Source organism: Prionailurus viverrinus, chromosome B2 (assembly GCF_022837055.1).
Source record: "Prionailurus viverrinus isolate Anna chromosome B2, UM_Priviv_1.0, whole genome shotgun sequence".
Taxonomy (NCBI): Eukaryota; Metazoa; Chordata; class Mammalia; order Carnivora; family Felidae; genus Prionailurus; species Prionailurus viverrinus.
The window spans coordinates 139,882,030-139,897,159 of NC_062565.1; the positions used below are offsets into that span (position 1 = coordinate 139,882,030).

Here is a 15,130-nt window from a genome sequence, read left to right on the forward strand (position 1 = left end):
TTAATAAGTGTTCTTGGGGAAAAACACAAAAATGAAAATCTGGTTATCACCTGCTAGCTCGCCTACCTAGAGCTAAACATTTAACATTTTGATAAATGTTCTTCCATGAACTTGAAGCTATCATTTTTCTTTACTTTTCATAAGCAAGATTTAAGATAGGGCCACATTGTGGAGAATGTGTTTATGCTGTTGTTTGTCACACTGACTTTACAGAATCTTGGTAAAAGGTTTCTAAATAAAAATTAATGTTTTTTTTAATTCTATATATTTGAAAATGAGACATTATGAAAAATAATTGAGCCTTATTGTTTATAGGACATTTGAACTGGGGGTAGAGGCCACAGGCATTTCGCCATTGCTCTGATACAGTGGTTTTGAGCCAATCTGTGTTGACTCATGGACATTCTGAAAATCTCAGAGAAAGGTTGGACTTTCTGTAGAGAAATATACAGATGCACAAAATTTTGCATAAAATTTCTTGGCCTTAAGGACCTTTTGAAGTTCAACCAGACACCTCTTTCTAAGAGATTCTTGTCCCCAAAGTTAAGACTCCCTGCTTTAGTAAGCTGTTAAAATTGAGAATGAATGAGTGCTTATTTTTAATTAAGTAGGTTTCAACCTGTGGATATTTGGCGATATGTTTTCCTACTATAAATAAGAACATCAGCCATAACCAGAAGCACCAATTATTTGAATAAGTTGTCTTTGAATAACCGCATTATCTATTAGATTTAACAAATTCCTATTTACAGAGAGAATTGCCACTAGGAAAAAATTGACATAGTTGATTTTTCAGTGTTCTGATGGCCAAAGCTTAGTTTTCAGATGTACAGTTAATTTCTTACATCATTATAGTTAAAATCCCTGTTTATATGTGGAAAATCAAAGAGGTGATAAGTGATAAGGACAGTGACCAGTAAGCACTTAGCCAAGAGAATTTTTCCAAAAAAGTGATTTTTCAGGATATCTGATAGGCTTAGTATAGAATATTTAGTTTCTTGGACTTTCTTTATCCTATTTTACATTGTGATCTGATTTTTATGATCATGATCTGGAGAGTGTACAAACATGTTTATTATTACCATTTTTATTCTGTGAAAATAATTGATGTATTTTATATAAGTTGAGGAAGAATACTTTTTAAAAATTGTTTTCAATAAAGTATAGTTGGCGCATAATGTACTCATTTCAGGTTTACAGCTTTGTGATACAGTATCTCTATTCCTTGTCCTGTGCTCAACACGAGTAACTGTCATCTGTCACCATATGTTGCTATTACAGTATCATTAATTATATTTCCAATGCTGTACCTTTTGATAACCTATTTATGCCACAACTGGAAGCCTGTCTCCCACTTCCCTTCACCTATTTTGCCCATCCCTCCACCCCCTTCCCTCTGAGAATACTTTTTAATTAAAATACTCTGTAAGTATTGGCGCCAACATTATTTCTATTTTTCAGGTGTAGGAAGGACCTAAGAGAAATTAATTTGCAATAGTCAGCATAAATACAGCTAGATTTGAATCCACGTTTCTCTTAATCAAGAACCTAAATATTGATATACTATTTTGATTTATTGTTATTGCTTTAAATTTTTTAATTTTGAAAATTCAACATCGATGTTGCAAAATATAATGAGCAACGCAGAGTCTTCTCTTAGATTTGCCACTTGTTAATATTTTGCTACATTTGGTTTGTTTCTGCACACACAAACACATTTTTTGGCTGAATTGTTTGAGTTTCAGATTTCATTCATAATAACACTTAAATCCCTAAATATTTGATTTTGACTCTCCTAAGAACAAAGACATTTCCTAAGTAATTATGTGGTGCACTGATCACATGCAAGAAATTTCAGGATCCAGTAAGATCGTGTATTACATTTATTTGTCCTGTCACTCAGCCTGACCCAGCTTTTTTTGTTTTGTTTTTTATGTCATTGACATTTTTCAAGAGTTCAGACCAGTTGTTTTGCAGTACTGTATTATTTTAAACTGCATTTAGTACATAACATAAATTGAGATTTGAACTGCCTTTTAAATCAGATTTAAATGATACTGTGGTTCATACTGAGGTAAGTCATTGTTTTTCTTTTTTAATCAGTGTTTAGAGGCATGATTATTTTGATGGGCAGTTAACATTGCACACTGTCAGAAAAATCTCACAGATGAACCTATTAGGGAAGAAGGCCTATGTGAATTGATAAACTTTGAATTAAAATTTAGTAAGCAGTTTTACCCAGAATTACATGTAGTAAAATGGCTAGAAGCAGGAAGCATTGTCAAGATGTTTTCCAGAAGAATTATTATTTAATAACAATGATTCAGTATGCAATTAATATTTTGTATGTTAATTTTAAATGCTTAAGTAGTGCTTAACTAACTTTTAAGTAGTTGTTTTCCTTTTTTTTGCTTAAGCAACTTAAACTTGTGAGTAAACTATTCCTTTATAGTATGAAAATTTTAGCCAAACTTAAATTTGGATATTTTGATTTGATGACTGTTAGTAATGAGGTTTTCCTTTATTTTTTATTTTATCAATATTGGATTTCATGATGCAGTTCAGAGGAATGTTCTTGTGTCTCTCCAGTCTAGGAGGATGGCCCTTAAAAATATAATTCCTGAGATGAAAGTATAAATAGAAGCACAATTGAAATTCTTTAAACAAATATGCTAATATGCAATTGCCATAAACTAAAATATATTACACACAAATTGTAGATACCTTTTGTTAAATCTATAATTTTTGTTTTATTCCTTTTTAGGCGAATTGTTTCTAAAACTTACATCTATTTTCTTATAATTGATAGTAGCCCATTACTCGTTTTTAATCTGTGTGTTTACTTCACTTCCTTTGATTTGTTTTGGTTGATCCATGAGAACTTAATACATCTCTGTATCTTATTACATATACTTGTCGTTCCATTTTCCAGGAGAAGCAGAAGGAGATAATGAAGTTGAAAACAATTCCCTTGCATTCATTTATTAATACTATTCATTATTTGATTTTTCTAGTATTACCCTAATTTAAAGATACTGTAGGAGGTCTTTCCCTTCCATGAAAGTAAGAATATACCTTTGCCTGTGTGCTTATTACCAGTACTTTGCTGTCAACACAACCACTTGGGAAAGTATGGTTTTATAAGGACCGTGATTGAATTCTTTTGTATCTCTTAACACACTTTGGATACATAAATTGTCAATTCAACATCATGGGGGGTGGGGTGCTGATCCCCCCACACAGTCGAAAATCCATGTATAACATTGGACTCCCTCAAAACTTAACTACTGATAGGTTACTGTTGACCTGAAGCCTAACTGGTAACATAAATAGTTGATTAAATACAGTATATGTACTATATACTATATTCTTACAATTGAGTAAGCTAGAGAAAATAGGATATTATTAAGAAAATCATAAGATAAAATACACTTACAGTACTATATTTATTGAGAAAAATCAGCGTGTAAGTGGACCCACACAGTTCAAACCTGTGTTCAAGGGTCACTTGTACTGACCATGCATGTATGTATGTATGTATGTATGTATGTATGTCAAGAATTCTTTACTAATTAGATGTCATAGTTACATGCTTATGAATGGGAGTGACATGTTTGTCTCAAAATTCATGATTAAAAATTATTGTTTAGATAAACCTTTGAAACTATGTTAAACCTATGTGTAACAGGAAAATTTGAATCTAATTGAACAGATTTTAAAAGTACACTTCATGTTTTTTCTTTCAGTTCTATAAACACGTGGTACAGAGTGTTGAGAAATTCATTCAGAAAGTAAGTATATAATTTTCCATATATACACTAAATATACTATAATTCTAGATTAATGCCTTGTGCTCTACTCTTTTAAATCAGATACTCAAGTTTAAATTGTTTTGATGGGCTATTAAAAGTGATTTCACTTATTTTCTAATTAATAAAATGGTAGTGCTTTTTGTATAATTCTAAAAACAATAGCTTTTATTCAGGTAGATGTTATTGTCAATTTGCAGTGCCATAGTGAGCATCTGTCACTTGAAAAAAATGGTGTGCATATGATTGATTTTAAATAGCATTCTAAATTTGTTGCTTTTTATAGCTTTTCAGGAAATTCTTGCTGGTCATTTTAAGCAGAATGCCTAGATAGCAAGACTTTTAGATAAGGTGTGGAGAAGACATTGCCTACCGGCTACTTCTCTTCGCTAATTCATTTTGTCTCATCCATTAGGACATTATACATCTCAACATCTTATTATGTAGACTTAAAATTCCATTTTTCAGGGTAAGCAGAGGGAGATGAAGTTGAAAACAGCTGTCTTACACACATGTAGTAGTGCTTTTTATAAGCAGTCTTGGTGATCAGTGCCCTATTCATGCCACAGTTTGGGACAGGAGTACATAGTACTTAAAATTTTAAAAATGGTATTATGTTTGTACTTTAATTGAATTTAGGTTTTGTACTCTGCCCATGTCCATGTGCCTAGATGTAACCACAACCAGTTTGAGAATCAGTGGTATATGGCATTAAGGATTCAGCAAGGTAGCAGTGTTTCTTAAAAATAGTTGACAGAGAGAAGGATATGTGAATCAAAGTGAGGTGACTGTGTCACTAAACTAGGTAGGTAACCTTGAGTAAATCAATTAACCTTTATGTGATTCAGCTTTTATCTAATGTCTTGGTTTCTCAATACTTAACGGTATTAGTAAAATATATTTTGAGATGAAGAACTAGTGAAGTGAGGCTAAGACACAAGGCAAAATAAAATAATAAGTGTGCCATGTGTTTTAGGCAAATCACAGTATAAAATAAAAACGTTGGTGATTTGGAAAATACCCCTGTACTAAAGCTTTTAAAAGTTTTTTTTAAAACATTTTCAAATGTCGGGGCACCTGGCTGGCTCAGTTGGAAGAAGAGCATGCAACTCTTGATCTTGGAGTCATGAGTTTGAGCCCCACATTGGGTGTCAGGATTACTAAAAATCAATAAATAGATGAACTTACAAAGACATTCCAGATGTATAGAGCAGTGCATCTTAAACCTTTTTGTGCGTAGGATTTAGCTAGGGATCTTTTTTTTTTTTTTAACTTTTATTTAAATTCTTGTTAGTTAACATATAGTGTAATAGTAGAATTTATTGATTTATCATTTACATGTAAAACCTGGTGTTTATCACAAGTGCCCAGGCCTTAATACCCATCACCCATTTAGCCTATCCCCAGCCCACCTCCCGTCTAGCAACCCTTGGTTTGTTCTCTGTCGTTAAGAGTATCTTATGGTTTGTTTCCCTGTCTCTATTTTCTACCCCCCATGTGTTCATCTGTTTTGTTTCTTAAATTCCACATATGAGTGAAATCATATGGTATTTGTCTTTCTCTGACTTATTTCAGTTAGCATAATATACTCTAGCTCCATCCATGTTGTTGCAGATGGCAGGATCTCATTCTTTTTGATGGCTGAGTAATATTCCTCTGTGTGTGTGTGTGTGTGTGTGTGTGTGTGTGTGTGTGTGTGTGTGTGTGTATACACACCACATTTCTTTATCCTTTCATCAGTTGATGGACATCTGGGCTCTTTCCATAATTTGGCTATTGTTAATAATGCTGCTATAAACATCAGAGTGCACGTACCCCTTCAAATCAGTATTTTGTATCCTTTGGGCAAATACCTAGTAATAGCCGAGTTGTAGGGTAGTTTTATTTTTAGCTTTTTGAGGAACCTCTGTACTGTTTTCCAGGGTAGCTACACCAGTAGCCATGCCTAACTCCTAACTCCTGGGGGTCATTAATCTGTTCCCTCTCTCTAATTTTGCCATTTCAAGAATGTTATGTAAATGTACCCTTTGAAATTGGCTTGTTTTGCTCATTATAATTTTATTAAGATCCATCCAAATAGAGCTTATGTCTAATGGTTCCTTCTTTTTCATTTTTTTCCCCCTTCTTTTCATTTTGAGTAACATTCCATGGTACTACGCATGTACCCCAGTGTGTCTACCCCATCATCTGAGTCGTTTCCATTTGGGGGGGGGCTGTTATTAATAAAGCTGCTAGGAACATTTGTCTATGGATTTTTGTGTGAATGTAAGTTTTCATTTTTCTGGGAAAGTAAGTGCATGTTTCATTTTATAAGAAATTGCTTCTGTTTTCTAGAATGGCTGTACCATTTTATAGTCCCACCAACAGTGTATGATCCATCCAGTTTCCACATTCTTGCCGTCATTTGGTGTTACCACGATTTTTTTTATTTTAGCTATTCTGATAAGTGTATAGTAATGTCTCATTGTGGTTTCATTTGCATTTAGCTAGTGGCTGATGACATTGAACATACTTTCACATGCTTATTACTTGGCATTTTCAGTGAAATATCTTTTTGTGTCTTTTGCCCATTTTCTAATTGGATCTTTTCTTACCATAGGGTTTTCAGAGTTCTTAATATTCTAGATGTAAGTCCTTTGTCAGTATTATGGTTTGTAAATATTTTTTTTACTAGTTGGTAACTGGTCTTTTCATTCTCTTAACACGCAGGTATTTTGCAGAACAGAACAAAGATTTTTTAGTTTTGATGAGGTTCAAGATTGCATATAATTTTTTAATACTAGAGGAAAACTTTTTTTCATCCTGTTCATTTAAAATAAATTTTTTTAATGTTTATTTTTGAGTGAGAGAGAGAGTGAGAGCGAGAGAGCGTGAGACGGGGAGGGGCAGAGAGATAGAGGGAGACACAGACTCTGAAGCAGGCTCCAGGCTCTGAGCTGTCTGCACAGAGCCTCACATGGGGCTCAAACCCATGAACTGCGAGATCTGAGCTGAAGTCGGTTGCTTAACCAACTGAGCCACCCCAGGTGCCCCTCCTTCCTATTCTTTTTTTTTTTTTTTTTTAATTTTTTTTTTTTCCAACGTTTATTTATTTTTGGGACAGAGAGAGACAGAGCATGAATGGGGGAGGGGCAGAGAGAGGGAGACACAGAATCGGAAACAGGCTCCAGGCTCTGAGCCATCAGCCCAGAGCCTGACGCGGGGCTCGAACTCACGGACCGCGAGATCGTGACCTGGCTGAAGTCGGACGCTTAACCAACTGCGCCACCCAGGCGCCCCACCCTCCTTCCTATTCTTACTTGAAGTTTAGTATTGGGGGTGGGAGACAGATAAAACTTAAGTAAAAATGTAGCAGTAGTGGTTGTGGTAGGGAACCAGAAGCCCACTTCACTAGTTTTGTTTTCTGCCCCATAGCCCTTGAGGCCATTGCATAGATACTTTGTTCTATGGAACCCAGTTTGTAAAACCACTGAATTAGAGTATTGCTTATAGTCAGAAGTAACTATTTTAACAAATTTGTGAGAAGGTCCATTTGTCAATGTATATAGTCAAATGAGAGATCTAAGAAAAACTTAAAGTATGAATTAATGATATTAAACTTGTAATTTTGGGTATCCTCCAACTCCAGAACACCACATATTAGCTTCTCTGTACTGTCCCTTCACCCACCATAGACAGTGCAAGGAAAGGAGAAGTCTGGCAATAGTTTGATAATGTGTTACCTGTGAGTCTAGGTTTTAGCTGTGAAGGATTTATAGATTAATGAGAGATAGTAATAAATGAAAAGATAAATCAACAATATATGATGGTATTCCACAGGCTAGAAATACTACTTGAAAGTTTACTCTGGCCTCTGGCCTCAGGTGTGGGTTACACAAAGATTTGGGCACTTGGCCAGAGAGTGTTTGAAAACAAATTTTTAGATTCTCACTTTCCTTGTGTACTTGTTACTAAAATTCCTTTGCCCCAGGATATTTTAGATCCATTATTTTTCCCATACACCTTATATGTACATTTCAAATATATCTCGAGCTTATCAGTCCTTGTTAATGTTTTGCCTATTGTTTTTTATTTAAGAACATGAGGATGTTTATATAAATGTTTCTTTTTTAATATGACATATTTTAACACGTTTACAGAAAAGTGCAGAAAACATGTAAACCTAAATTTTTTAAAGTTACCTGTGTAACTACCACTCAGTTCAAGAAATAGAGCTTTTTTTTTTTTTTTTTTAATTTTTTTTTCAACGTTTATTTATTTTTGGGACAGAGAGAGACAGAGCATGAACGGGGGAGGGGCAGAGAGAGAGGGAGACACAGAATCGGAAACAGGCTCCAGGCTCTGAGCCATCAGCCCAGAGCCCGACGCGGGGCTCGAACTCACGGACGCGAGATCGTGACCTTGCTGAAGTCGGACGCTTAACCGACTGCGCCACCCAGGCGCCCCAAGAAATAGAGCTTTGACTAAAGTCCCCAAGTGTCTCTTCTTGATCATATCCCTTTAAGTGAACATAGTCTGAATTTTATGTTAGTCATGTCCTTGTTTGGCCTTACAGTATTATTCTATAAGTCTTAATTCTTAAACAATGCTGTTTAACCTGTGTTTTACTTTTGCATAAATGGAATCCTGTATTATGTATTCTTTAGTGCACTAACCCTTTATCTGATAAATCATTTGCAGATATTTTCTTCCATTTGGTCAGATGCCTTTTAGTTTTGCTGATTGTTTCCTTCGCTGTGTAGAAGCATTTTATCTTGAAGTCCCAATAGTTCATTTTTACTTTCCCTTGCCTCTGAAGATATGTCAAGTAAGAAGTTGCTGTGGCCAGTGTTAAAAGGTTGTTGTTGCCAGTTTTCTCCTCTAGGATTTTGATGTCTTCCCATCTTACGTTTAGGTCTTTCATCCATTTTGAGTTTATTTTTGTGTATGGTATAAGAAAGTGTTCCAGGTTCATTCTTCTGCATGTTGCTGCCCAGTTTTCCCAGTACCATTTGCTGAAGAGACTGTCTTTTTTTCCATTGGATACTCTTTCCTGCTTTGTCAAAGATTAGTTGGCCATACGTTTGTGGGTCCATTTCTGGGTTCTCTATTATGTTCCATTGATCTATGTGTCTGTTTTTGTGCCAGTACCATACTGTCTTGATGATTACAGCTTTGTAATACAGCTTGAAGTCCAGAATTGTGATGCCTCCAGCTTTGGTTTTCTTTTTCAGGATTGCTTTGGCTATTCAGGGTCTTTTCTGGTTCCATACAAATTTTCGGATTATTTATTCTAGCTCTGTGAAGAATGCTGGTGTTATTTTGATAGAGATTGCATTGAATATGTAGACCGCATTGGGTAGTGTCGACATTTTAACAATATTTGTTCTTCCAGTTTGTAAGCATGGAATATTTTTCCTTTTTGTTTTTGTTGTTGTTGTTGTCCTCTTCAATTTCTTTCATAAGCTTTTCTATAATTTTCAGTGTATAGATCTTTCACCTCTTGGTTAGGTTTATGCGTAGATATTTTAAGGTTTTTGGTGTCATTGTCAGTGGGATCGATCCCTTGATTTTTTTCTGCTTCATTATTGGTGTATAGAAATGCAACCGATTTCTGTACATTGATTTTGTATCCTGAGACTTTGCTGAATTCATGTATGAGTTCTAGCAATTTTTTGGTAGAGTCTTTTGTGTTTTCCACGTAGAGTATCATGTCGTCTGTGAAGAGTAGAAGTGTGATTTCCTTCTTGTCGATTTGGATACCTTTTTTTTCTTTGTGTTTTCTGATTGCTGAGGCTAGGACTTCCAACACTGTGTTGAATAACAGTGGTGAGAGTGGACATCCTTGTCATGTTCCTGACCTTAGGAGGAAGGAACACTCTCAGTTTTTCCCCATTGAGGATGTTCTTAGCGATAGGTCTTTCGTATATGTCATTTATGATCTTGAGGTATGCTCCTTCTATCCCTACTTTCTTGAGGGTTTTAATCAAGAAAGATTGCTGTATTTTGTCAAGTGCTTTCTCTGCATCTATTGAGAGGATCACATGGTTCTTATTCTTTCTTTGCTTAGTGTGATGTATCACATTGTTTGATTTGTGCATATTGAACCAGCCCTCTATCCTAGGAATAAATCCTACTTGATTGCGGTGAGTAATTCTTTAATGTATTGTTGGATTCGGTTTGCTTGTATGTTACTGAGAATTTTTGCTTCTGTGTTCATCAGGGATATTGGTCTGTGGTTCTCCATTTTAGTGCAGTCTTTGTCTGGTTTTGGAATCAAGGTAATGCTGGTCTCGTAAAATGAGTTTGGAAGTTTTCCTTCCATTTCTGTTTTTTGGGACAGCTTCAAAAGAATAGGTGCTAACTCTTCTTTAAATGTTTGGTAGAATTCCCCTGGAAAGCTATCCAGCCCTGGACTCTTGTTTGTTGGGAGGTTTTTGATTACTGATTCAATTTCTTTACGGGTTATGGGTATGTTCAAATTTTCTATTTCTTCCTGCTTCAGTTTTGGTAGTTTTATATGTTTCTAGAAATTTGTCAGTTTCTTCCAGATTACACAATTTGTTGGCATATAATTGCTCTTAATATTCTCGTATTGTTTGTATTTCTGTGATGTTGGTTGTGATCTCTCTTCTTTCATTCATGGTTTTTATTTGGGTTCTTTCTTTTTTTCTTTTTGAGAAGTCTGGGTAGGGGTTTATCAATTTTGTTAATTCTTTCAAAGAACCAGCTCCTGGTTTCATTGATCTGTTCTACTGTTATTTTAATTTCAGTATCATTGATTTCTGCCCTAATCTATTATTTTCTTTCTTCTGCTGGTTTTGGGCTTTATTTGCTGTTCTTTTTCCAGCTCTTTTAGGTGTGGGTTTAGGTTGTGTATTTGAGACCTTTCTTCTTTAGGAAGGTCTGTATTGCTATATACTTGTCTCTTATGACTGCCTTTGCTGCCTTCCAGAGGTTTTGGGCTGTTGTGTTTTCATTTTCATCGGCTTCTGTATATTTTTAAATTTCCTTGGGGCACCCGGGTGGCTCAGTTGGTTGAGTGTCCGACTTCAGCTCAGGTCATGATCTCACGGTCCGTGAGTTTGAGCCCCGCGTCAGGCTCTGTGCCGACAGCTCAGATCCTGGAGCCTGTTTCAGATTCTGTGTCTCCCTCTCTCTCTAACCCTCCCCAGTTTATGCTTTGTCTCTCTCTGTCTCAAAAATAAATAAACGTTAAGAGAAAAAAAAATTAACAGTTTCCTGTTTAATTTCTTAATTAAACCATTCATTCTTCACTATGGTGTTCTTTAATCTTGAAGTATTCATGGTGTTTCCAAATTTTTTCTTGTGGTTGATTTCGAGTTTCATAGCGTTTTGGTCTGAAAATATGCAGTGTATGATCTCCATCTTTTTGTACTTGTTGAGGGCTGATTTGTGTCCCAGTATGTGATCTGTTCTGGAGAATGTTCCATGTGCACTCAAGAAAAATGTGTATTCTACTTTAGGATGAAATGTTCTGAATATATCTGTTGAGTCCATCTGGTCCAGTGTGTGCTTCAAAGCCATTGTTCACTTGTTGATTTTCTGCTTAGATGATCTGTCCATTGCTATAAGTGGGGTATTGAAGTCTCCTACTACTATGGTATTATTGTCAGTGAGTTTCTTTATGTTTTTGATAATTGATTTATGTATTTGGGTTCTTTCACATTGGGGGCATAAATGTTTACGATTGTTAGGTCTTCTTGGTGGATAGACCCCTTAATTATGATATAATGCTCTCTTCATCTCTTGTTACAGTCTTTATTTTAAACTCTAGTTCATCTGATATAAGTATAGTTACTCCAGCTTTCTTTTGATGACCATTAGCATGATAGATCCCTTAATTTCAATATGCAGGTATCTTTAGGTATTAAATGGGTCTCTTGTAAGTAGTATATAGATGGGTCTTGTTTTCTTATTCATTTTGATACCCTTTGTCTTTTGATTGGAGTGTTTAGTCCATTGACATTAAGAGTGAGTACTGAAAGATATGACTTTAGTTGAATTTTGTTGCCTTGTAGACTTGGTGTTGTTCTCTGGTCCTTTCTAGTCTTTGTTGCTTTGGGTCTTTTTTATTCTGTTTGTCTTTTCTCCATTCAAAGAATCCTTAAAATTATTTGCAACCTGAGGCGCCTGGCTGGTTCAGTCAGTTAAGCGTCCAACTTCAGTTCAGGTCATGATCTCAGGGTTTGTGAGTTCGAGCCCTGCATTGGGCTCTGTGCTGACAGCTCAGAGCCTGGAGCTTGCTTCAGAGTCTGTGTCTCCTCTCTCTGCCCCTCCCCAGCTTGCACTCTGTCTCTATGTCTTTCTCGAAAATAAATAAATGTTAAAAAATTAAAAAAAAAAAAAAAGATTTCTTGTAGGCCTGATTCAGTTGTCATGAACTCTGTAGTTTTTGTCTGTCTGGGAAACTCCTTATCTCTTCTATTTTGAATGACAGCCTTGCTGGATTAAGAATTCTTTCTGATTCAGCACATTGAATATATCCTGCTGCTCCTTTTGGTCTGCCAAGTGTATGTGGATAGGTCTGCTGCGAACCTGATTTGCCTTCCCTTAAATGTTAAGGACTTTTTTTTTCCCTTGCTGCTCTCACAATTCTTTCCTTGTCTGTGTATTTTGTGAATTTGACTATGATATGCCTTGGTGATGGTCGGTTTTTGTTGAATCTGATGGGATTTCTCTGTGCTTCTTGGATTTTGATGTCTGTGTCCTTTCCCAGACTAGGAAAGTTTTCTGCTATAATTTGCTCACGTAAACCTTCTGCCCTTTTTTCTCTCTCTTCATCTCTGGGACTCCTGTGGTTCAGATACTATTCCTTTTTAAAAAGTCACTGAGTTCTCTAAGTCTTGTATCATGCTCTTTTGTCTTTGTTTCCCTCTTCTTCTGCTTCATTATTCTCCATAATTTTATCTTCTAGATCACTGCTTTGCTGCTCTGCTTCATCCATCCTTACTGTTGTGGTGTCCATTTGATATTGCATCTCAGTCATAACATTTTTAATTTCGTTTGGACTAGATTTTACTTCTTTTATCTCTGCAGAAAAGAATTCTTTGCTTTTTTTCAACCCCAGCTAGTATTCCTATTATCGTGATTCTAAATTCTAGTTTAGACTTCTTGGAACTTCTGAGGTTGCACACTTTGGGAAAACTTGAATCATCAGAAGTCTCAAAAATGACAGAAAAGTAGTGTGTTTACCATCTAAAAGAAGATACCACTTATTCTTTACACTTATTTTGTGTTTCCAATTTAAGTTATGTAATTAAATGTTGTTTCCTTAAGTAATATGTAGATTGGTTCATAGCAGTAAAGATCTTGTAGGCTCAATTGTATATGTTTAGTATTTGTTGAACCTTCCTTCCCAATCTTTGTAGCTTTTATTTCCTTTTATTGTCTTCTTGCATTAGCTAGGACTTCCAATATGATATTGAAAAGCGTTGGTGAGAGGGGCATCCATACCTTGTTGTCATCCATACTTGGTCTTAGTGGGAAAACTTTTAGTTTATCACCAGTGAGTATGATGTTAGTTGTAGGTTTTTTATAGAGCCTGTATCTCTGGATCATGGACTTAACACATGCTTCTTAGTTTTTCTTAATCCTTCTTAGGCAGGACAGGATGGCTATAGTAGACTGGAGTTGGGTATTTTTCCTCCGGGTCATTGAGGCTCTGGTTAAATAGATTCTCCTGAGCGCATACCTTCTTAAGAACAGAATGCTGCTGGCTATCTCAAAATGGTTCCTTTTCTCCCCCTTCTGCCAGAAACAGGAGAGGATTTTTCTCTGGTATTCACTTTGAGAACTCATGTAGTGTCAGGTATGGCCGTGTCCTGGGAACAGCCCTTTACTACATGCTTTTGTCAGCATCCTTCAGTGCTTTGCAAGTACAGCCACGTGCTCCTGGTTTTACCATTCTAGCTTTGTTTCCTTTAATGTTAACTTTTTGATTTTTTTTTTTAATGTTTTACTTATTTTTGAGATAGAGACAGAACATAGAGAGAGAGGGAGACACAGAATCTGAAGCAGGTTCCAGGCTCTGAGCTGTCAGCACAGAGCCCAACATGGGGCTCGAACTCACAGACTGTGAGATCATGACCTGAGCTGAATTTGGACACTTAACTGACTGAGCCACACAAGTGCTCCTAATGTTAACTTTTAATAGCTGAAAATGGCAGCACAAATTCTAATAATAGAATTGTTATATAAATGCTATGTGTTATATAGTACTGATCTAGCTGCGTTTCAGGGAGGAGACCAGCTGAGAGTCTCCATGCTGCTCTGCCATCTTGATTGCAGTCTCAGTCTAATGAATCATTAGATTATGTAATAGTTCATATATTGCAAAGTATGTGGTCCAAGTAACCTAGAGAGTATTTTTGTCAAAAAACCCTGACTTTGATGGTATTCACATAATAGCTTAGATAACATTAGAATGAAAATCACAAAATATGTTCAAAGATGCATTCTCCCTGTGTTACTGCCTTTCTCTCCCTTTAAAAAGGGCTATTTCTGAAGCACAAAAAATTAGAAATTACTAGAATGTAGTTTGAAGATGTTATAACTGAAAACTCAATATGACATAAGTTTATGCTTATTATTTAAAGAGTAAAAATTTCTCATACCAGTGGAAAGCCTTAAGAATTACTGCATTTTTAGTACTGATAGAACTTGAAGAGAAAATTGAAAAAACATTTCACATTTTTGTTTTTAATTTTTCCTTAGGTTTCTAGTTGTTGACTTAGCTAAGTTTACCAATTACTAAGTTATTTTAAAGCATGAGGTCATACTTAAGAATTTTTTTTTTTTGTCATTTTATGTGACTGATAGTACCTAATCTATAAGTGAAGGAAAATCTGTCCCACAACATTTTAATGTATAGTATATCTAAAGATCCTGTGGATGAAGAAATGTTTTTTCCCTTAGGCCTTACAGCTTATTACTAAACTGCTAATATATTTTTGAAGCTTTGGAATCTTCACAGTAGGCCATAAAGGTCCATTTATTATCTTATGCACTCATGATTCTTCTGTGTTGTGAGTTTGTAATCTGAGTTTTTGTACAAATCAAAGAAAAAGATGCATTTCTTAAAAATTGAGTACATTCATTACTTAGCATTCAGTATTAATTTCTGAAGTTCTTATGAGCAACTTCTAAATTCTGTTCAGTCTTACTCTCAGGGTAGTTATTTATATGAAATATTTCAGATTATTTTGTCTTTAGGAAAATTAAAATGCCAATAAAATATTTAATAAATAATTATTAATCACTTATCTATATTTGTGGCATTAGGGAATAGATACATTTTAACAAAATGAATATCCTGCTTT

General features: G+C 35.3%; 1 protein-coding gene across 7 annotated transcripts in view; it reads left to right on the plus strand.

Annotated features, from left to right (window-relative positions):
* The window catches only part of SCAF8 (SR-related CTD associated factor 8), a 198,071-nt gene that overhangs the window by 35,855 nt on the left and 147,086 nt on the right, over positions 1 to 15,130 (plus strand). For all 7 annotated transcript variants that reach the window (XR_007152313.1, XM_047859614.1, XM_047859611.1 and 4 more), the window contains one exon: positions 3,747 to 3,791. Coding sequence is in view for 6 of the 7 variants with exons in the window: in XM_047859614.1 (XP_047715570.1) it covers positions 3,747 to 3,791 (45 nt within the window). In the remaining variant the exon portion in view is untranslated. The remainder of the gene's footprint in view (positions 1 to 3,746; positions 3,792 to 15,130) is intronic.